Source organism: Apis dorsata, unplaced genomic scaffold (genome assembly GCF_000469605.1).
Source record: "Apis dorsata unplaced genomic scaffold, Apis dorsata 1.3 scaffold_5, whole genome shotgun sequence".
Lineage (NCBI taxonomy): Eukaryota > Metazoa > Arthropoda > Insecta > Hymenoptera > Apidae > Apis > Apis dorsata.
Window position 1 is genome coordinate 1,214,919 of NW_006263308.1, and position 24,441 is coordinate 1,239,359.

General features: G+C 27.2%; 1 protein-coding gene across 6 annotated transcripts in view; it reads left to right on the plus strand.

Moving 5' to 3' along the window:
• LOC102678424 (patched domain-containing protein 3) overlaps nt 1-24,441 on the plus strand; it is a 28,513-nt gene that overhangs the window by 2,446 nt on the left and 1,626 nt on the right. The window contains exons 1-10 of one of the 6 annotated variants that reach the window (XM_006607586.2): nt 12,140-12,458; nt 12,990-13,165; nt 14,669-14,945; nt 15,667-15,877; nt 16,546-16,731; nt 16,797-17,140; nt 19,487-19,687; nt 19,767-19,898; nt 21,999-22,312; nt 22,804-24,403. In XM_006607586.2, coding sequence (XP_006607649.1) covers nt 14,669-14,945; nt 15,667-15,877; nt 16,546-16,731; nt 16,797-17,140; nt 19,487-19,687; nt 19,767-19,898; nt 21,999-22,312; nt 22,804-24,270 — 3,132 coding nt within the window. In that variant the 5' untranslated portion in view covers nt 12,140-12,458; nt 12,990-13,165 and the 3' untranslated portion in view covers nt 24,271-24,403. Of the gene's footprint in view, nt 1-12,139; nt 12,459-12,989; nt 13,166-14,668; nt 14,946-15,666; nt 15,878-16,108; nt 16,151-16,535; nt 16,732-16,796; nt 17,141-19,486; nt 19,688-19,766; nt 19,899-21,998; nt 22,313-22,803; nt 24,404-24,441 lie in introns of those variants that run through there. The other 5 variants (XM_006607585.1, XM_031508027.1, XM_031508025.1 and 2 more) reach the window with 5 other exon arrangements.

Below are 24,441 nucleotides of genomic sequence, written 5' to 3' on the forward strand. Positions count from 1 at the left end.
ATTTTTATATCGTTTTTAACCTATGTCGTTGTTCGATTGGCATAAATCTCAACATTAATCGACAAAATGAGAAAAATGGAAAAATAGTGAAAAAATCATATTTTGATAATTCTTGAAGATATTCTTTACTAATATTAATTGAGAAAGTAAGAAAATTATTATAAATAATAGATTAAGCTATTTTTTTTTATAATTCTATTTTAGTTTTATATATATATATATTTTATATATAAAATAAAATTATAAAAAATATATATATATATATAGTAGAGTTGTTATTTTCTACTTATTTCAAAATTTTATTTTATTTTGCATTATGAAATAGGAAGCGTGTGATCAATGTTGTTTCTCTGGAGAAAAGTCTATTACGTCGTGAACGTTTAATGGCTTGCAATGGATTATGGACAATTTCATTTTTAACATCAGTTGAATGAGTTAAACGGTTCTGCGCTCGTTTTTCTAGAATGTAATTTAGCCTAAGATCTTGGATGATGAATTATTTGTTTTTTTATTACTTTTGGAAGAAATATAAGTACTTCCTAAATATATTCTTTAAATCTAAATAGATTTAGAATAAATTTTTCAGAGTTTTTCAGATTAGTAATATTATACTATAAATTAATACTATAAAATTAATATTATACTATAAATATTTTATATATGTTCTCATTATTAGTAAATTCATTTGTAAAATTTGCAATTATTATTTCAAAAATTCTGTAGATTATAAAAAAGTTACATAAATAGAGTAAATATGATATTATAATTTATTTTTAATAAAATTTAATACTTTATAAAGATTAAAAATAAAAAGAAAATTTTTATGAATTTAAAAAAAAGTGAATTATAAGTTTATTAATTTTATAAGTTTTCTTTCTGTCTCATGTCAAAATTCTAATTATTGATAATATTCAAGATAATCAAGTTAATCAAGTTGAATCAAGTTAAAATTAAGTTGAATTAAATTAAAATCCTGAAATTAAATTTTGTATTTAAATTCTGATTTTGTTTAAAAAGATTTTGTTTCTCAAAGATCTTTTTCTACTTTATTGTAATCAAAATATAGAAGCCTAAAAAACATGAGTAATATTATTTTCTTAAGAAATAATATATTCGGAAATACAGAAGAGTTTTCACAATACAAATCACTTTCACAATAAAGTATTCTCATAATCGCAACTATCGCGATTGGTTATAAAAGACTATGGAAACAGATGGTTAATGGCGCATAAATTTTATTCGATCGCATAAATCACTAGCAAATGACCAAAATCGGTAGAAAGTCTCCATGGTTATTGTTCCGATATTGAAATTGGAAATCATGTCGAACTTAAATAATAGCTGTACAATCTTCTGGAATTTTCTAAAAAATTCTAAAGTTTAAGCATTTATTTATACGAATAATTAATCTTATTTAGATGAATTATTATTATTTGAAAAGATTTTTTATGATATTACATGCATATATGATATTTAGTCTCATATTTCTATTTAAATCGCTTTAGATTTTTATATCTTCATTCTTATTTTTATATTTATATTTATCATTTATTAATTTTTATTTTTTAATTACAATCTATAACATATGCTATTTTTTAAAATTATTCTAATTAATTCTTTTTATCTAGAAAAATAAATTAAAATAAAATATAAAAAAGAATAAAAGAATAAATCCATAGAAAAATATGTTTTCTTATTATGTCTTAATTCTACTCATAGACATTTGCAAAAAAGAACAAAATTCCTGGAAAGCCAAGAGAAGGGAAAAAAGGATGAAAGGAAATGAATGGTTTCTCCATTGTCACGAAAAATGAATCTCACCATTTCCCTTCATTGGAGCATGCTTTCGAACCGGAAGAGATATTAAAGAGTTTAATTTATCGATTGCAAAGAATCATCTTGATACGATATATAATCACTCATGATACTAGAAATAAAAAAATAATGTCAGCATAAAAAAATTCGAAAGGAAAGAGAAAAATTTGTATCTTCTATTTCTTTAATTTAAATAAGATAGAACATTTGTATTGGCTTTTGTATAATATCTATAACATGTAACACACCTGATTAGACATGAGTCATATGCTGATGATTTTAGAAACTACATTATATCAAACTGCAAGATATTTTGCACGAGCAGGATCAAAAATATGATTCTGGAAGGTTTGAGTTTTAATTAAATATAATTCATATTAAACTCTCAAGGATGAATATTATATACATCAACATATAATTTCATTTGCAATTTTTCAATTTATATTTAATTTTATTTTTTTAAGAATCTTATTATGAGAAAAAATTTTAGAATAAAAAAGATTTATTTAATATTTTATTCATCGATATTTTTATTTTCATTTAGATCTCATAATTCAAAGTTTGAAAAGTTATAATATATTATAATTATTTAATTTTTATTTTAATTTATGGAAATTTTTTTTATGCTCTTGATTTTTGTAGACAACTCGCGTAAAGTATTTATTACGGTAGTAAATATTATTAAATTTACAATATTAACTTATTAAAATAATTAAAAATGGAAATTATATATAAAACTTATTTAAAATAGTCTGCTAACATACAAAAAAGTTGTAAGGATTAATTAATTTTTTTATTTACTATATACTAAATAAATTAGTATAAAAGCATTATTAGTAACAGTATAAATACCACACGAAGTATGAAATCGATTACATCAATTATATCGATTACATCGATTATATCGATTACATCGATTATATCGATTACATCGATTATATCGATTATATCGATTATATCGAATAATCGATATTTTCTTTACATTCTCTTGCAGTGAAGTTCAGGTTATTAAACGGTTACAATTAGTGATAAATGAGATTTCATTTAATCAAAAAGTTTCAAGTTTCTGATTTTTAAACTATTACAACTTATTATTTTATATTGAAATAAAATACAATATTTTTTGAATACGATTACGAATTTGTTTGATCGTACAAATTTATTTTTATCATCCTGGCTGGCTGTAGCATGCTTTGTTATCTTTATATATGTTGATCACGAGGATAACTGATTTCATGATGAAGTTCCTCCAATTAGCATGTGTGACTATTCTAAGCTATTCAGCTACTAATATATTGATATTTTAATACTTTCTACATAACATAAGTAAATGACTTATGAAAAGACAGGTGAAATTATTAATTATTTTTAATATATTTAATATTTTTTACATTTAATGCAAAATAACATAATTTGTATAAATTGTAAAAATTATAAATAACATTATTTTGATTTGTCTCAATAAACATTTAATGAAATATAGACTAATAATCAATAATTAAATATTGGCTGTGATATAGAGTAAAATATTTTATTAGTGACTCATGGAAATTTTTAATTTTTATCTTTTATTATTTAGATAAAAGAGAATAAAAAAACAGTGATTTAATATAAATAAATATCTTTAATAAATTATTATTTAATATAATTAAATATTTTTAATAATTATTTCTAATGTAAATATTTAATATTCTAATATTTTTTAGGAGATATTGAATAAATTTTAAGAAAAAATCTATTAGTCAATTATTTAATTACATTAACATACGTCGATTTCATGTATATTATCTCTCATTTTATAATTGAGGACTTACAAAAGGACTTTAAAAACCTCGATAGAATATGATTAATTAAAAAAAAGAAATACTAAAAATTTCTCAAACTTAAAAAAAGAAATGAGTAAAAGAAAAATTGACTTCTGAGTCAAAAAAGCAAGTGTTAAAAGAGATTTATTACTACTAACTTGTCTAACAAATCTAAATCCATCTAATCAATTTCTACAAATGTTGTACACACGCGTCTAGTTTGCATAATCGGGTTATGTCGCGAGTGTTTTAACGATCAATCCGGATATCCGATTAATGCATGTTTCTAGAAGTGTAAATTGTGAGAAAGCGCGATTTTAAAGAAAGATCGATGGATTTTAATTAATTTTAATATATTATTTGTTTATATGAGTGATTGGTTTGATTTTAACTATAAAATAAGAATCTAATGATTCGAGCATGCAAATATAAATATTATATATATATATATACACACACACACAGATTTCATATTGAAATTATGTAACATGCACTTGAATATTATAAAAATAGAGAGATATAAATGCAATTATAATGAAACTTTCTTGAATCATTGTTTATGAATGATAAATTTGATTTTTGTTGGAAGAGACATATGATTTGTAAAATGTATATATTATATCAGAATGATATTTAATCATTAATGATAATCAATTGTGACAAAAAAATTCTTTAGAATTAAATAATTGCAAATATTTATTATTGAAATACTATTTGAAAACCATGAATTTTATAAATAAAACTACTACTTTTATAGTAGTATAAGATGTTAAATAAATGTTAAATAAAACTTAATATAGTATATATTTAAATAAACTAAAAAAAATTATAAATGCAGAAATTAAGAAGAATGAGATAATTATACAAGTGCACTGGCCCAACTAAATACTTGCACAAAGAAATTGCTCTAATTAAGTTTAATTAACACTTATTCTTTCACAACAGACAATTCAATTGTTTGATATACTTTAAAAGTATTTTATTATTTCTTTTTTTATGATTTCTTAATAAATCTAACTTATATATGATATAAATATAAAATTATTATGGCCATAGAAGTCTAATAAAATATACATATAGATCATAATAATAAAAAAAAAGATTATCTATTGAATAATTTATTGATAATAAGAGAATATAATTGCATGTAGTCTCTAGTAAAGAGGCATGGAATTCACGCATACGGCCTTGTTCTGATTTTTTCACGATTGACCCGTAGATTTTGCAACGCATAACGGATGATGCGAAAAAAAGGGCACGTAACTGCATAATTTTGCAGCGTAAATGTAAGAAGCATGCTTTCGAGGTCGACTTGTTCCCTTTGTATCACTATTTCTATGTATCTAATCTGAATGATATTTTTTCTTTTTATTTATATTATATAAGTCGAATCAAAATTAATTTATTAAAGTATTAAAATTTAATTAAATTATATTCGAATTAAAGTCAGTGTTTAAATCTGATTAATCTAAATCTAATAGATTTAGATTAATCTAGATCTAAAAATTTAGAAATAGTCTATAAATGTAAATTATATTTAAAGTTAAACCTGACTTAAATTAATTATTAATTAAATCTAAACTTAATTTAGATTCGATTTTAAAGATCAGGAGAATTTAGTTAACAGAGACTTTAGAACTTAGAATTTAAGTTTAACAATAAATTAAATTTTGTTAGATCTAAATTTGTTTTTGATTTAGATCTATGTTGAGTTTGAATTATATAATTATATATATTGATCATATAACATTAGTATTCTAATTAGTTTTTTTATAATTCTTTTGGGAATCAAAATGCATAATGTTTATGGATTCAATAAATAAATTTTTTCATTTATTCTGAACGTATTCTGTCTTTTTAATTTTATGAATAATAGAGATCTAAATATTATTATTAAATATTGTCGTTCATTTTGTGACACCTCATTTCATACGATCGGCTATAGATCGTAGTTTCATACTGCTTTGACGTCACAATGAATAGAGCAACGTGACTGTCATTGATAATCGAGCAGGGAAACTGTGTGCTAACAATTTTGTGTGATTAATAGCCCTTCTTCCATCAAATGTACGCTCACACAGATGGATTGTTTGGCGAAATAAAAATTTCAAGGTCTGATCAACTAATGATCAGTCTTCTTGAACATTGATCATTTATTAAAATACAATGAATTATCATTTTAATCAATAAATAAAATTAAGAAGAATTATCTCTTGAAAACAATTTTAGCAAACAAAAAAATAAGATTTATATAATAATAATAATAAATAATTTATAATAAATAATTATTATAATATGGAATATATTATATGCAGTTTTGTTCCCTTATATTTCTTTTAGAAAATCTTTCAAATCAATTTTGTTTGCTTCCATGATTCCTTAAATCTATATATTTCCCATAAAAAATTCTTGTAATTATATAGATATAATCATTTTTGTTTCTAGGAATAAGAAATATATTCACCATAAAAATAAAAAAAAAAAGGAAAGAAAGTGATAGAAATAAGAATTAATTTTTCCCTTAAAATATAAAATACATAAAATATTTTATCAGAATCTATGATTAGGCGATTTTCTAATTTGACTTGAAAATTTGACTTGAAAATGAAAATTTGACTTGAAAATGAAAATTTGACTTAGGTAAATCTCCAGATCATATAAAATATATTTAATTTTTATTTATTTCATGTTTAAAAACTATTTTTCAATTTTTAAAATATCATTTTTTCATTTTAAAAATACAATGCATTAATTTTTTTAAAGAAAACTAATTTATAAATATAAATCAATTTATAACACAACATAATTCTTTTATTTCGATTCATTTATTATTTTACGAATTTTTTTTACAGGAGTTTATAATAAACACAAAGATTAAGAAAGAAAAAGAAAATTGTCAAGAATTGCAAAAGCAATTTGATTTAAGATTCTTAGAAGATGTGATTTTTGCATAGTTTCAACAGTGAACAATAAAAGTAACAATTATTATTTTGTTACGCAAAACTAATGCTCCATAAAACTAAAATCTGTCATTTCCTTATCGATTTCTCATAACATTCAATGAAATTTTCTTCAATCAAACAAGAATGAAATTCAGATAAAATAAACAAAATCAATGATATATTAATTGCTCTAAATCTTTCACGTAAATATTATCTTTATTTCCGGCTATTAATATAATTTAGAAAAAATAACAAATGCGAGGAAATTTCTTCGAGTAATTACTTTGAAATACAGCATGTTCGTGAAATTTTTTTTGCATTCCTTATGTACTATTGGATTATGTTAATGATAGATTTATATGTACATGCTGTTTGAAAGTACTTAAAAGCTTTTTAAAGTTCACAGCTATGAAGATTTTTGAATATTTTTGATCTCAAATTTTGAAAAAAATTTTTGTTGTGTCCATGGAAAATTTAAAATACTGAAAATCCACGGAAGATTTAAAATACTGAAATTCTTCAAATATCAATGTAAGTCTTTAAAAAATTATAATGTAAGTCTTTAAAAATTCGCAGAAATTTTTAAAAACTTATATATGTTTTAAAAGATTATAAAAATCTTTTAATTTTAATGATCTTTGAAAAATTTTAAAAGCTTTTAAAAGATATTGAAAAAGATATTCAAAAAATTCTAAAAGTCTCAAAGAATTTTCATATAAATTCTAGCCTAAATAAGTTTCTTTTGTTAGGATGAAAAATTGGTCACTTTTCTTCTTATTTCCTGGTCATAATTTTCTTCTTCATTGTTTTGAAAGAATTGTTTCGTCACTGGTTGATCAACGAAATTGCGACTAGGGACGATTGGGTAATATTCATCGCACTTACTTTCGTTTCACGTAACATCCATCCATATTTGTACACGCACGAAATTGACCTAAAATCAGGTTTTAATACTTTCGCGGTCAATTAACAAACAAGTCCGCGTGGAAAACCGGTATAACGTGACGTAAATACTAGCTTGTGAAACTTACCCTCCAGGGAATTCGTTTTTTTGAATTCACCATTATTTATGAATATTTTAGAGTTAATTAAATGTTAGCGTGAGAAATTTACTTGTAAAAGATATTTTCATGAAATCTTAATTACATCAAAAGTATTTCATGTCACAAATTTAAGTGAAATAATTTTTATAATTATCATCAAAATTATTTAATACAATGATTTAATGCTTTCAAAATATATTTAAAATCAACTTGCAATATTATAATAATATTTATATATCATTAAAAAAATATATTATTTAATATATTATAAAAATCACTAAATCAAAGTATTAAATAAATCTAGTTTTTACTCACTCTATTCAATATTGGATTGTCAGTAATCTTAATATTTATGAAAATTAACATTATAGGTGTTTGAATCTCTACAAGAATCTTAAAAATTACATACACAATAATACTTAACAGATTGTGAAAATGTCGAGGACATTGTGCAAAATAATTTATTATCGACCAAGGGATAGAAAAAGAATAACTACGACGTCAAAACATGAATTTCGCAAGAGAATGCGGCAAAAATCCTATATAGCTTTCCACTAGTTGTTTTCTTGCAATCTGCGTCAGCATTTTAAGTATTAGGTACGGTTTTTTCCGTAATTTTCCTCCTCTTTCCTCGAATAGTACACGCGCTGTTTATTAATTTTCCTTTATTTTTTATTCCCCTCATGTGGAAATGAGTTGTAAAGTCGAATCCAGAGAAGCAAGAAAACAGAGAGGCATCGCCGCAGTGAAGTGGCTCTTATACCTCGAAGCAAGCAACCACCGTGTCGACGAGAAAGCATAAGCCTGAGGATTTTCCATTTTTTTTTTTTTTTATTTATAAATGTTACTTTCGTTCTCGGCCACGTGCCAACCTGAATTTAGAATCAATTTTAATATTGTAATTTCTGGTATCTAATTATATTTAGATCGATTGTTAACATATCATTATAAATTATTTTGCATGTACTTTCTCTGAAGATGTGAAATTGAGTTAAATATTATTTTGACAGTTAAATTTATTCTTGTTACTTCAATTAAAAGAATGTAAGATCTAAAGCTTGAAGAATACTTTAAAATATGAATTAACCATTTCAAGAATACTGAATATGAAATAATAGTAGATTAATTTTTCATGATTATTTATAAAATATAAAAATATTATATTTAAGAGATAAAAATTTTAAAAGATTTGATACAAGATAATTTTATAATAATTTTATATAATTCATTAAAAATTTTCGAAGGAGAAAGGATAATTTGAACACGTTACAATAACGTGATCGCAATTTTCTTGTCTTGTGATGATATGTTAATCCGACATTGATTCTCGAGCAAAATAATCGTCCCCTAGATGTAATCTTCACGTCGTTTCATAATTTATCAATTCATAAGTGAAGGTATATCAGGTCTAGGTAACTCTTTATCGGTTTACGTTTACCGTTACACGATACGGTTATGATTTCACAAACCTATTTTGAACTTGTTTGATTTCAATTTTAATCGATTGAAAGTTTTAGAATAAAGTTCCAGTTAATAAAAATTAAGATCATAATTAATTATGTTAACCATTATGTTAAGATTTACTATAAGAAGTTTAAACAGAATCAATCACAATTAGATAGAATTATGTCTATAAAATTTTACAAGACAATGGTACTTAGTTTTTAAATTATAGAGTTTATTCTCTGAATTTTAATATAATTAAATTTTTAAATACATGTTTAACTTTATTATTTTACTATTTTTTTTTATTATATTATTTATAGATTTAATCAATAGTTACCTAAGGGATGATTATTTTAATTTTATTATATTTTGTTATATTTAATTCAAATTATCTTAATTAATTAATTATATATAATAATTAATTAATTATCTTAACATTAAGTTACTTTATTCTACTGAATTTATTCACATTTATACAGTGTAATTTTTTCGCTAGGATCCAAAGGAAACACATATAAGATAATTTCAAAAGTTGATACCGAATGTTTTGTCGTCAGTATCACGTAACATGCAGGAATTATCGACGAATAAGATAATAATTCTCAAATATTTATAAACTGAGACTCATTTTCAATCAATGATTATTTTATAAATAAAGAATTGCGATCCATAAATATTTGGGGATTAAGAATCTTTAAATTATCTCATCAATATTTCCTTTTGTTCCACACGAGAAAATTATCTTGTATATATTCTACTATAATTAAAATAATCACCAATATTTTTTTAGGTTCCAAATTTCAATCCTCCAACCAATAATTCTTCAGATATGTTCAATGATAACAGCTCTTTGAAAGGGCAGTCATGATTACGAAGGGATATGACACAAATTTCGAGCACAAGGTCCATGGAGCGAAATCGAGTTGATATTCTCAATGCAAACTCGCGTGACCTGCGTCTCAGATGAAACAGCGTTACGAGAGATTGTTCGCATTATTTCGCTTATTTTTCAAGATATCATTTATAATGATGGGATTTAGAATGAATATTGTACATCAAACGAAAAAAAAATTCAAGTTTAAATCATCTTCAACTGATTTTTTTAAAACAAATTTTTAATTAAAATTCTTGCGAGTTATTCTGTCTTGCATTACCTTTTATTTTTGTCCTTGAATCGGAATACGATAATGTTGGTCAATTCTTGAAAATAGGTAAAAATGGAAAGTAGGTAATGCAAGTGAAATAATTCTTAAGAATTTCGAATTGATCAAGAATTTTTTTTCAAGAATTTTTAGATTTTGAATTAGTTTTAAGATGATTTGATTTTTCTATTTTATAAATTAGAAATAATTCGAAACATTCTAAATCTCATTCCTTTATCATTCGTTGTTATGAAATTTTAGTGTTCCGTTCAAAGGTATTAAGGGATCGCTTAATTCTAGAAAAACAAAATAATTATTTTTTTTTTATTACTTTCTTATAAAACTTACGTAAATTGATTCTACGTAACTTGTACTATCGATAGTTTCGCTAAAAAATATAAAAAAATTAGTGAAAGTATCGCAAATATGTGTTTAAATATTGGTTACGCATTTTCTACGTAATATAAACACAGTTTCTCATTTCCTTCTTACTTATCAAAAGTTATTTCTGGCGTTAGGGGTTATCTATTTAAATTTCCGTCTGGTCATTAGAGCGATTTAGTCAATTCATCGAATTGAAAGTTGAGTATCCGCTAGTAGATATCACTGCTATTTCATTGCTATCGACATTGTGATTTAATCTGATGATTATTATTCAATATATTATGTTACCACATCGGTTGACCAATCTACATTCTGATCAATTAGGCAATCCGGTGCATGTGTATCATACTATTTCACATGTGTAAATCTCTGCCAAACGTTATTAAATCCTTTCAAAATCTGAGATCTAAAAAATATATATATATATGTAAAAAAAAATGGATAATAAGATCAGAAGATCACCATAAAGTTATTAATCAAACTTCTAATGAAATCTAGATTAACTTCATAATTTCATAAGGGGATAATTTTTCAAAATTATTTAAGAATGTTGAAAAATTTTAAGAAACTATTTCTTCATGCTAATTTTTTTTTTATCTATATGATGTAAATTTACTTTTAATCCAAACTCGAATATTATGAATTATTTATTATCCTCTTTCATTTATTTTGTAATATTAAATAAAGTTAATATTAATCTAAACAAAATTGAATATTATGAAATCAATCCATTAATCTAAATCAATTAAATAAAACCGATTAACACAAATATAATTTCAAAAAAATCACTTTTCTAAAATTCTATATTTTTTTAATTGTATCAAAAGAGAAAGATGTTACATAACAATGTGAAGATTACTTTCCAAATAATACAAAATTATACAACTAGTGAAACTTGTGTAACAGCTGTTAATTAATCTGATTAAATTGGTTATGTACGCGAAGTTACTATTCTGTTGGACAGCTCGAACAAAAGGTTGGATCGATTGTTATGCGATTGGTTATTCAATCGAGCGATCGAATAAGGAGCGAGTTCTGTTACCCAATGACTGGTAGGATCGGCTACTTTCTCCGTGATGAGAAGAGAAAGATGGCCATCTCAAAGATCTGTATGTTTACTATGTTGGAAACCACGTCATCGGCACCAGCCACCGTTCGAGAAGCAAGTTGGAATCGAGTGCAAGTGGTTTTAGAAAGTCGTTCACGCTCGATTCTGCCATGTCCGGAGCCAATGTCCTTCCGTTTCTACGGATAACCGCGTCCACGCTTTCGAATTTTATCGATAGTATCTTATATTTTTTCTTTGATCTTATTCTAATTTTCTTGAAAATTTTGTCGAATGAAATAATAATTTTTTTTTAAATACTCTTTTAGAAGATATTCTTTTAAAATGTTCTGAGATCACGTCAAATTATACGAGACATTCAGATTGAATTTTATTGATAGTATTTTGTATTTTTCCTCAATCTTATTATAATTTTCTTTTGAAATTTTCTAGAATAAAATAACATTTCTAATATTTTTTTAGGAGGAATCCTTTCATAATTTTTTAGAATAATATTGAATTATACGAGATATTGAATTATATGAGGGAAGATATATGGGTAGCAGAAGGATATGTGAATTAAATACAAAGTAGATCTTCCTTCAAAAATGTGAAATATGAAACGCTATTTAGATGAGATGCTGGGAAAGAATCCAAACTATTATATATGCACACGAGCTACCAAGGAAGAGTGGGAGGCACTAGACATGTGAGAATGATGAGATGCTAAGGAAGAATGTACGGTGTACTGTTACTTTATTCTGTATGCGGGTTGATGATCCAGAAAGAACAAGTTTTTTCCTGAACAAACAATGAACGTAGGACATTGATCCAGGGTATGAAATAGGAAACTTTGATCTAGAGCTACCGGTCTATTCATGTGTATAGTATACATGTTTTTTTTATATAAGTATTGAAAAAATTTCATCCAAATTGAATATTTATGTTAATATAGTATATTCACATATTTGAACTGAATTGCAAAAAATATTGTGAATGTGTGAAAAATGTTTTCCTTATCAAGTAATCGGAATTATTCCATTTCTTCGAGGTAGTTGTTCTCATGTATTTTGCTTTTATGTACGTTTTTCAACGGAATCTGAGGTAACGAGAATTGCAAGTCAATGAGTTCTCTAGAAAAGAATTGTGGATCGTTCCTTATAAGTATCTGCAACGATTTGCAATCCCGACTTGAATCCGAGGAATCGACACACAATGATGATTTCGTTATGCTAAACGCGTATTGTCATTATCTGGGTCAAGTTTTCGTCACTTTTACTCCCCGTTTTTCAATGACATTTTATTTGAATTCGTTTAACCCATTTTTCGTTTGGAATTTTTAATGTCCTTTTTTTTTTCTTGATTAGGATACAAGAAAGATAATGATCTTGGTGTATAGCGAAAGTGGATTTCATGATAGTATGATTGGTTCGAAGAGGACGGATGTGTGCGATTTTCGTCGTTAAAATTGAACACGAATTTCAGCGTGAAGACGCGGATGATTACTTAAGAAGAGGGACGGATGTCTGTGTTATTAGACTAAGTATGTTTTTCCATTGTGACATAACTACAATATCGTCATACAACTCTTGATGCACTTTGGAAAATGTTTGGTCTGTTGTCGTTGTTTAGAAATTGTGCATTCAGTTGAGTCTAGATTAAGTATAGATATGAGTATATATACATACACGAGCATTTCACTTAATTTTATTATTTAAAATCATTGATATAATCAAGATTGCATAAAAATATTTCAAAAGATAGATTATTTATTATAAATTAAATATTCTATTTGAAAAATTATCTAGATCAATTGTTTTCCTTTACGATATTAAAAGGTATATTATAGTAATTTCGATATTAAGATTGCAAGTGGTTGACTTTATTAATTTTATAATTCTATATTCTTGTTCAATTTACTGTGTTTGGATATTGTGATAAGGAATTGTTTGTGGGAAATTACAATTACTGTGTATAATTTTACGCGCATTATTTATTTATACAAGCAGGAAAAAAAAATTGATAAAATCTTGAATTCTAAAATCTTTCGTTACGCATCAAACGGACCGTGCAATGAATTTCACATATTTTATGCTTTAAATACGTGGAAAACATAAGTACTTTATTGTTTAATTTTTTTAATTTTTATTCTTATCGCCGTAAAAAAATAATATTCAAAAATAATTGGAAATATTTTATATTAAAACAATTACAAATTAGAAAATTAAAAAATTAAGAAATTATAAATTTTTTAAATTAATGAAAATTTCTTTTATATTGAATTTTATTTAAATCAAGTATTTGATATTTTAGAAAATGTAAATGAATTTTTCAATGAATTTTTTAATGAAAATATATGTATATAATTATTACAATTATTGATACAAATTTTTGCACAATAGGACGGTTAAAATTAAGATTGTATTAATTCCAAATAATCGTTGTTCGTAATTATAGTTTTGAATTCTGAAAAATTTAATTATAATATTATTGTTCGCTTTATTTCTCTGTAATTTCTTACGCTGTATTGTGATATAGTCCATCTTTAACATTTGAATTCATTATTTGTTTGGAAATGAATAGTATGTTTTCTATTATTTTCCTCATTTTTAAATAATATTATGTTGAAATTAATCCAATAATCAGCAAATCGTAAATTTCAAACAATTGATCAATATCTTCACGTATGTTTCGCGAACTAATTTTCTTTCGAATTACTGTTAGTCATCATAGAATCTTCAACTATATCTATATGAAATGAATTCAGTTATAATGTCATAGAATAGACAGATAAAGATTCATCTTTTTTTCATTTTTATTATTTATAAATAAAGTTATAAACATTTGTGCTTTGATAATTATAAATATCAAATAGAATTTCATTTTTCATTATATATATTTCTAATAATAAGAAATATAAATAAAATTAGATAAAAAAATTTGGAAGCATCTTCATTATCTTTTGCAAATAATATTATAAGCATTGTATTCTCCTGATAAATATAAATATGAAATAAAATTATGATTTTATCAATAATATTTTTAGATGTGGAACAATCTGACTTGTGTGGACGATTTCTTGAACCGAGCCTTTCACAAATTAGGTCTAGTAGTTGGCCATCATCCCGGTTATTTCGTCATAGTTCCAGTTCTCCTGGCCTGTATCTGCTTTACCGGATATCAGAGGATCCATTACGAGATAGATCCGGAATACCTCTTTTCTCCGATTAATGGACCAAGTAAAACGGAAAGGGCGATTGTCGAACAATATTTTAAAGTCAATTACAGTCACAGATTCAATCTAGGTCGCATCACTAGGCCAGGTAAGTTGGATTTGAGAAAAAGGAAATTCCATCGAGAAACTAAAAAAATTTTACTTTCAATTTTAGATTTATCAATCAGTTTTGACCTTTTTTACTCTATAATTCTTACTTCCATACTTCTTTAATATAAAAAATGCTTTTATAATTCTTTAACTTATCAAGACTAATGACGCAATATATGCATTATGGAAATTTTCTATTTTATAGCAATCGATGCTGAAAAAAAATTTTCTAGATATTCAATTTTTTATTTTTGTTTTTTGTAAAACGAAAATTAATATTTGCAATCAATTTTCAATGCGATCTCGAATATATTAAAAATATTCGTTAAAAATTTTTAAATTTCAATTGAAATATATTCAAATGATTTATATTATGATTTAATGATATATTATTACATGATCCCACGAGGAGAACAATAATGGTGATGGCGAAGTTCAAGGAGAAAGTGCTCGCTTACATCAATTACTCTGACAGTGTTTCCTTGTTTGCATTATGTGTAATTTTGTACTGTAGAGCGATTGAACATGCAAACTGTGATTTGCTATTAGTTTGAGAACTTTCATGTTTCATTGAGCCATTGCTAATTAATCTTGATTACAAGAACATAATTAATATAGTTTTTTATGTGTATTTTACTTTTTTTTTTCCATGTCAATATTTTCTTCAAGAATCTCTTTACTCATTTGTAATTGAATATTATTTTTGGACATGATATTAGGTCGATTCGGGCATGTGATTATCACATCTAAGGATGGAAATGAAAATCTATTGAGAACAGTGGTATTCAACGAGCTCAGAGAACTGGATAAGACTATAAGAAATACGAAAGCGATGTACGAAGGAGAAGAATTTAATTATAGTCAAATTTGTGCTAGATGGTTAGACACATGCTTCAACAACGATATTCTAGATCTACATCATATCATAGAGTAAGTATCATTATAATTATAAATTGAGAAAAAATTTAAAAATAAAGAATAATAATGGCATATTTATTATCTTATGTTAAAAAAGACTAGGCATTTTTAATTATGAATGAACACTAATTTAAGTGAAACTCTATTTAATCACTAAAAATCTATTTTATATTAAACAAATTAAATGGAAATTTTCTTTACTTATATATGATACATATATATGATTTTGCCAATTACTTGCAGGTATCATTCATGAGTTTGAATAACTACCAAATATGCTCATAAGTAAGCGTCATCACGCGATTGTTTATCATGAAACATGACACATGACTTTCTAAGCAATATCTTATTTTATCTTATTTTTATAAAAATATATTTTAAATATTGTAAATATATATATATTTTTAAATAAATTTTCAATACATAAATATTTTTAATAATTTTATTTATATTATTATAATTTATTATGATTGATGACTAAAGCATTAAAAAAAAATACTGTGCATAACACATATTTCATAAGGTTTCATTGTACATGAAAGATCATTATAAAATATCACTTATTTTTGGTCATGTATCATGGCTAAAAATAAATATAAAAATATCCATTGTTTTTTTATGCAAATTGAATAAAAAATATAATAGTAGTAGGGGTCTAAGTACTCGGTAGCATTTTGCAGGTTTGTGGAGAAGAAAGAGCTCAATCTGACGTTTCCTGTCACGCTGAATCCTGTCACCTGGGATTTTTACATATTGCCGGTCTATTTTGGAGGAAGTGTGATCGACAAAGATTTAATGATCGAGTCTGTACCCTCTATGCAATTGGCCTACTTTCTCACAGCTGACAATGCTCGTCAAGATGCGATGTAAGTCCATCTCTAAAATTCTTACATCCTTTTATTTTACATTTTCTGTCTTATTTTTGAAATAGAGGAGCAGCCTGGGAAGAAGCATTCCTGGAGACATTGAGAAAAGTGGAAGAGGAGAACATTTTCAAACACATTACCACTGCCAGGTTTGCGTCTAGGACTTTGGAACTAGAACTGGAAGAGAACACCAAAACCATAGTGCCTTATTTTTCGAGCACATTCATATTGATGGCTCTTTTCTCCGTGGTCACTTGCATGATGACCGATTGGGTGCGCAGCAAACCATGGCTGGGACTTCTTGGCAATGTTTCCGCTGCAATGGCAACGGTGGCAGCTTTTGGTCTTTGTATATACCTAGGTGTCGATTTCATTGGTCTCAATTTAGCTGCACCTTTTCTGATGATTGGTGAGTGAAATATTATTAAACGAGATTTGTAAGTTTCAATAAGATTTGAATATAGAATTTTATTGAAAAACTGAAGAAGAATTGTAATATAATAATTAATTAGTATTCTTTGAACATAAATTCAATAGCATGCGTGTCTGTAGGATTCTGACAAAAGAATGATGTACTGCTTTTCACTAAAGTTTAGTGCACCTGCACTTTCTTTTTCCATATAATATAATCTTTATCATGCAGGAATGTTATTTAGGTTAAATAGATTCTGTAACATTATGGTTAATGAAATATTAAAAAAATAACAATGGTGTTTAAAACATCAGCCATTTATTTTTAAACGTGGAATTCCCAATTAAATATGAAAAAATAAAACTGAATCATGCTAATTTCAATTTACATTTCTTAGATTACAAGAAAAACCTGTGACGCATATTTCTGCATGGAGTGAATGATTGATGAGAGGAATTATTATGTGAATTCTGAGAATGAGGTGAATAAAACCACAAATCAATATGATTCGCGTGTCTTTTTGAAGATATTTTTTTTTATCAGAGAGATTTAAAATTAAAAAGAATAAGTTCAAAATGAAAAAGAAAAATTTCACAATGATCCAACATATGCAATAATGAACAGTCACATTGCTTGATGATTGATACACGCAAATGCAACAGCAAAAGGGAAAAGTTGCAGCGAAATTTCCGCTTTTCACATAAATCACTCGGTGTTTGTCGATCCTATTGCTTGACTCGTGATCATTCATTCGAGTCGAACAGAGCTAGTAAACACAATTTCGTAAAAGACTTTCGTCAATGGCTATTGCGTTGTGAATCATTTTCTCTAATACATATATTTTAATTGGATTATTATGTTTTTTAAAACAGTCATACATATGAAGGTTAACTAGAGAATAATGTTATACACTTATATTTCGAAAATGAAAAGAGATATTTAAAAATCTAAAAATAGAAATAGAAGTAGAATTCATTAATTTCAGAATTATATGTTTATTTTTTAATATCTTTTACTATCCGTTCAAGGATAGTTCAAGTATAAATTTTTTTCCAAAACAAGTTTTTTCGTTTCATGAAGTATACTGAAATATTCTCGTAGTTGATTCTGAATTAAATTTTATTATTTTTGTATCACTTAATTATTTGTAATGAACATCTTTAAAATTCTTATTGAGAAATATATAAATATTTGAGAAATATATAAATATAAATATATAAAAGAAAATCATAAAGTGTCAAATTAGAGTTGTAGCTATTGATTATCGATATTTTATCGATACATATTAATAATAGTTTTCGATATATTTATGATATTCGATATATCTATGCAAAATATTATTAACGGATAAAAATGATTGGATTCCTATTTTTTTAATTAAAAATTATTATTAATAAGTTATTAAAAATAAGTAAACTTTAATGAAAAATTATGTTGTAATTAAATTAAGTCATTTCGTATTATTGATATTTTAAGAATATTTTCAATATATAATTCAAAAAATTAATTAAATATCGTTTACTTATAAATGATCGTTAAGAATATTAATATTAATAATAATTTTGAATAAAAAAAATAGAAATTCTAATTCTTCATTTTTATTTGTAATCGATGTTCTAATAATATCGATGTATCGAATTAATAGCAATATTATCGATATTTATCGATATATAAAAATATCGATAATCACATTTGAATTAGATGAAAATGGCGGATGAAATTTTTAATTTTCTTTAGAATATCAAGTATTGCATGTGATGATATGATGTGCTTATCAATCTACACTGTAAAATGTATAACTTGTAAACGAAAATAATGAAAATGAAGTTCGTATATTTGTAAAGAAAAAATATAATTATATTTTGATAACGTTCGATGCTTTCTACGTTTTTTAATATCAGAATTATGCACGCGAGAGTACATTACTTTTTCTCGAATCGAGATATTATTAAAATACTGTAAATTTAAAATTTATTCGATCGTTAAGTGAAAAAGCATAGTTGAACTCGAACAATAACGCGGGAAAGGGTTCTGAAAATCGGTCGTCCTTGCTTGAAATTGAATAAATGCGTTTATTAGCGGTTATAAATCGCCATCCAAATGTAGACAGGCTGAATCACGAATAAGCCGGCCATTCTGATTCACTCGACGTATTAACTGCCGCCTTGTTATCACGATAATGACACCGTGGTCGTTTTTATACCGACATAAGGGGTGTTTGCGCCGACAATTCGTTCTTCATATGATTCATCGGTGTCATGATTTATTTATTTTTTATCCCAAATAATTTATGACAAAGCGATTTAATACTCTCAATTAAGTCAATCCTTTAATTGTTCGCAGGTATTGGAATAGACGACACGTTTGTGATGCTAGCTGCTTGGAGACGAACCAGTATAATGAAACCGGTACCTGAAAGGATGGCTGCGACTCTTAGCGAGGCTGCTGTCTCGATTACCATTACTTCCTTGACTGACATGATATCGTTCTTCATTGGCATTCTCTCACCCTTTCCCTCTGTTCAAATTTTCTGTATTTATTCAGGTGTGTAAAAGATATATCGGCTAAAGAGAATTGAAAGCTAAACTTGGAAACTGATTGACATATTTTTTTTTTGTCTCAGGATTCGCCGTAGTCTTCACCTTCGTGTTTCACCTGACTTTCTTCACAGGCTGTGTAGCCATCAGTGGCTATTGCGAGCAAAAGAATCTTCATAGTGTAGTATGTTGCAAGGTGCAACCTCTCTCCAAGTCTTGTGAGTTTTTTTTTATTACTCTGTTTCTTTTTTCTTAGTTAGTTTCTTAAGTTCATAATCATATCCTTTAGTAGTATTAGATCTAATATATCTTTAACGAAACTAATTAATAAATATTCGCGATAAATATTCTTAAATTATCTACATGTATATATCTATCTAACATATATATATATTTTTTCAAATTATATATATTTAAATTTTGTTATATTTCAAATCAGTTTGACAAAATTATTTATATTTAAATAATTTATATAATACAATCTTTGAAGAAGTATATAAAAAAAAATAAGAATTTTTGAATAAAGAAGGTGAAAAAGAATAAGAAGGAAGTAGATACATGTTTTCTCGTTACATAATTGTCCAAGAACTTACGTGGTAAAAGTAAGAGTTTGGTGATCGGAGAATTCCTTTAGGTTACTACATCCAATGTAACCATTTTACACTTAAATATACTGCATATATGTATAGGTAACAAAAAATATCCAAAGAAGACGTTATCCGGAATACTTTCACGGACAGAAAATACGTATTGAACGTATCATTTGCCAGTATCTGTTTAAACTTTCATGTATTCTCTACACGACACAAAACTTTCTACATTATAGAATTTACAATTAAATCTTCGAGTTTTGGAATCATAATTTTTTACTATTTTTAATATAATTAAAATTATGTCATTTTAAAAATCACAGAACAGATTTTTTTTTTGTTAAAATTTTTTAATAATATTGCTTTATTTCTAGAAATCGATGTATTATTATTAAAAGGGAAAAGTTGTTACGAATGGTTTGCCATTTCGATCGTGAAAGCCGGAAGATTCTGACTAACCGTTGTTAAGTCTCTAAAATGATTTGTAAATTGTAGTTTGATCGCATCAGGAAGTCTTTTATTATGAATGGTTATACATCAATGAAACACTTTGATAATATTGTTATAATTGGTAAATGGCTCCCGTTAAAATTGATTATTGTGAGATTTAAATTCGGTTACTTTCTTTGTACACACATTCGCCACATGTCATTAATTTAATAAAAATTCAAGATATATCGCTTGTGGTATACCACCAGTTACGTGAGAAAAGCTAGGTTATGTTCGAGCCTCGCTAATTTGTTAGATCACCGTTCTATTACGTAAACATGTCACTTTCTCTCGAGACATTGTAAACAGTTACAAACAATGTCATCTTAGTCACATTTTTACGTAATTTCTTCCTGTCACCGAAAAAAATTAGCAAATGCAATCAATTTCCATTTTATTATCTATGAACCGGAATTGTCTTGCAATATTATTAAAAAATCAGTTCTTTTGATTTTGACACAAAAATGATATATATACATATATATGCACTTATTATCCCTTGAAGTTTTTAGAAAAATCAATGCTGATTCACCGTAACTTATTACTATTGATACTACTCATTATTACGAAAGGACGTGGATTGAAAAAAATTTTTTTTATCAAGATTCATTCGAAAACTGTCCCAATTTTGGAAGATGATTCATCTAGTCTAGTTTGACTGGAAATTTGGAGAACAAATTCTCGAAATTGATGGCAGAAAATTGCTTATGGAAATCACCGGCTTTACGCTGTTGTTACATAATATTGTTATATAAAAATTTTTGGTAAAGTTTTTTCTTTCAGAGAAAGGAAGTAAAAGGTGTACAGATTCCAAGAGATCTGTGTTGCCCAATTTAATCTGATCTAACCTGATTTAACGTAATCTTAAAGAGATGGTTTTAAGAATTTTTTATTCAATACACGTGAAACTAGATAAATTATTCGAATTTATCAATAAAAATTGATTTGATGGAAAAGAATTATAATTAACAATCGATAAAGGTGAACGCATCTTGGAAATTGATTATCACGAATGCGTACTTGGAATCTTAATGTAATTAACATTGTCGGTTGGCGCGTGACATTGTACCGATGCCTTTGTTCTCACTACACAATAGCTTCATCATTCTTTTTCCCACAATGCTTAGAAGTTTCAAAGTCAAAGACAATGGCTTCTTTACGAAAACACCGATTGTCCCGTACATAAACTATACATCAATTGATTTATAAATTAACAAATATCTTTCTTCTATTTTTCAGCAAACAGATCTTGGTTCTATAGAGCATTATGCACCGGGGGCGTGGATCCAGACGATCCTTATAATCCTACCGACAATCCGGAACACGGATGCATGAGTTGGTTCCGGGATTATCTGGCCGCCGCGTTGAATTGCAGACCCATCAAAATCATTGTAATTCTGATATTCGGCTGCTATCTAGCCGGCGCTCTTTACGGGCTGACAACTCTTCGGGAGGGCTTGGATCGACGCAAGCTCTCCAAGAATGACTCTTATTCGATTGTTTTCTATGACCGTCAAGATTACTATTTTCGAGAATTCCCATATAGAATACAGGTACAATCAGGATTTTAATCGGATTTTGTGTTAGATATTTTTGAAAGAAATTTGTGATAAGTAATGCTTGAGAAAAATATATATATATATTAAAAAATATTTTAATGTAAAATTTATAAAATTGGAATATAACAAATTTTTAATCGAAGAATGACAATTTTCCATTCAAATCGTTCAGGGATCGTAATCAATTTTCGAAGATTTGTCGTTCTAATAATAATTTTTTACTCGCAATTATGTCACGTGAGTGACTTTCTCTTAGAGTCCAGTCGAAGAAAAGTGACTGGCATTGCGTCAGACAGCACTATCACGATTCAGGCTACACAACGTTCGTTTAAACATTCGAATGTTGAAAATACCGCATTCTTTACAAGCTCGATGATTACATATAATTTAATATATTTGAGGACGAGTTTTTATCGAGTCATAGAAAGATCTTAAACTCGTTAATTTCGTTTAAATTGATTTTAAAAAAAATATCACGATTTCAGGTGGTAGTAAGCGGAGAATATAATTACAGCGACCCAGTGATTCAGGAACAGATGGAGAATTTAACTCGATCCTTGGAAGCCAGCAAATACATCAGCAGCGCTCCTATCTACACGGAGAGCTGGCTGAGAAATTTTCTCAGCTACGCCAACAACAGCGCGACCGACGTAGATATCGAAGACGAGAAAAGTTTCATCAAAGAATTAAAAGACACTTGGTTGTCCCCTAAAAGTAGCTTTTCCTTGGATGTGAAGTTCGACCCGAGCGAAGAACACATTATAGCCAGCAGATTTCTCATTCAAGCGGTGAATGTAAGCGGGACCAATCAGGAGAAAGACATGGTGAAAGAGCTCCGTCAGATTTGCGCTCAATCTCCATTGAACGCCAGCGTGTTCCATCCCTACTTTGTGTTCTTCGACCAATTCGAACTTGTTAAACCCACTAGTATTCAATGTATGGTGTTTGGTGCCCTTGTCATGATGCTCATCAGCTTCATCTTTATCCCCAATGTAATGTGTTGCCTCTGGGTTGCTTTTTGTATCATTTCAATCGAATTGGGAGTCGCTGGTTACATGGCTCTGTGGGATGTAAGCCTAGACAGCATATCCATGATTAATCTTATCATGTGTATAGGTTTCAGCGTCGATTTCACTGCTCACATTTGCTACGCCTATATGAGCTCCAAACAGAAGACACCGGAGGACAGAGTGAAAGAAAGTTTGTACAGTCTTGGCCTTCCCATAGTACAAGGGGCCACCTCTACGATCCTTGGATTAATAGCCTTGGTCCTTGCTGGAACGTACATTTTCATGGTATTCTTCAAGATGGTGTTCCTGGTGATATTTATCGGAGCCATGCACGGAATGTTCCTACTTCCCGTCTTGTTATCATTATTCGGCCCTTCATCTTACCACGATGACAAAACGGACACGGATAAAACTCAACAGAGGAAGATTTCAGAGAAGGATCTAAATTGCGAGCTCCAACATCCTTACGTGATTCCACATCCAACTTTGACTTATTATCATCATTCTTCCGATAAGAATTTTCAAGGCAGCCCCGCAACCAGTTTAGCTGCGTTCGACGATAGGGATCCTGGATTGGGGACCAGCGAGGACAGCAATTCCACGGAAAGTGGATCGTCCCAAAGCAGAAGAAAGGAGGGTCAGTTGGAACAAGAAAATCAAAGGCGGCACGATGTCTGCAGAAAATCCATAGGTGTCCTCTATGGAATGTCTCAGTTTCAAACCGCTTCATCACCAGCTGCACCACCTCCGGATTATTCTGGAACACTTTCAGAACCAGTTCCAAATGAGCAAGAGCGACGAGCGGTTAGGACAGTATCTTACGTAGGCCCATATCCGGCTCAAAGGCCCGCGAATCAATTACACAGAGATCATAGAAGAAGTAGATCGTACCATAATCTTCATTACTCGTCGAGGTACCTGAGTGATTCGCGTTATCCTTAATGATATCTTTCAATGAAGAGTAATAAGTGTTAAACAGCCTTTGTACGCAGAGAAGTTAACAAATTTAAAGTTTTTCTTGGAAGGAAGTCAATATCTTGAATTTTCCTTTCTGCTCTTAGGATAATTATTGGAGGTATGATTTACATTTTTTTTTTTTTTTTTTTTTTTTTT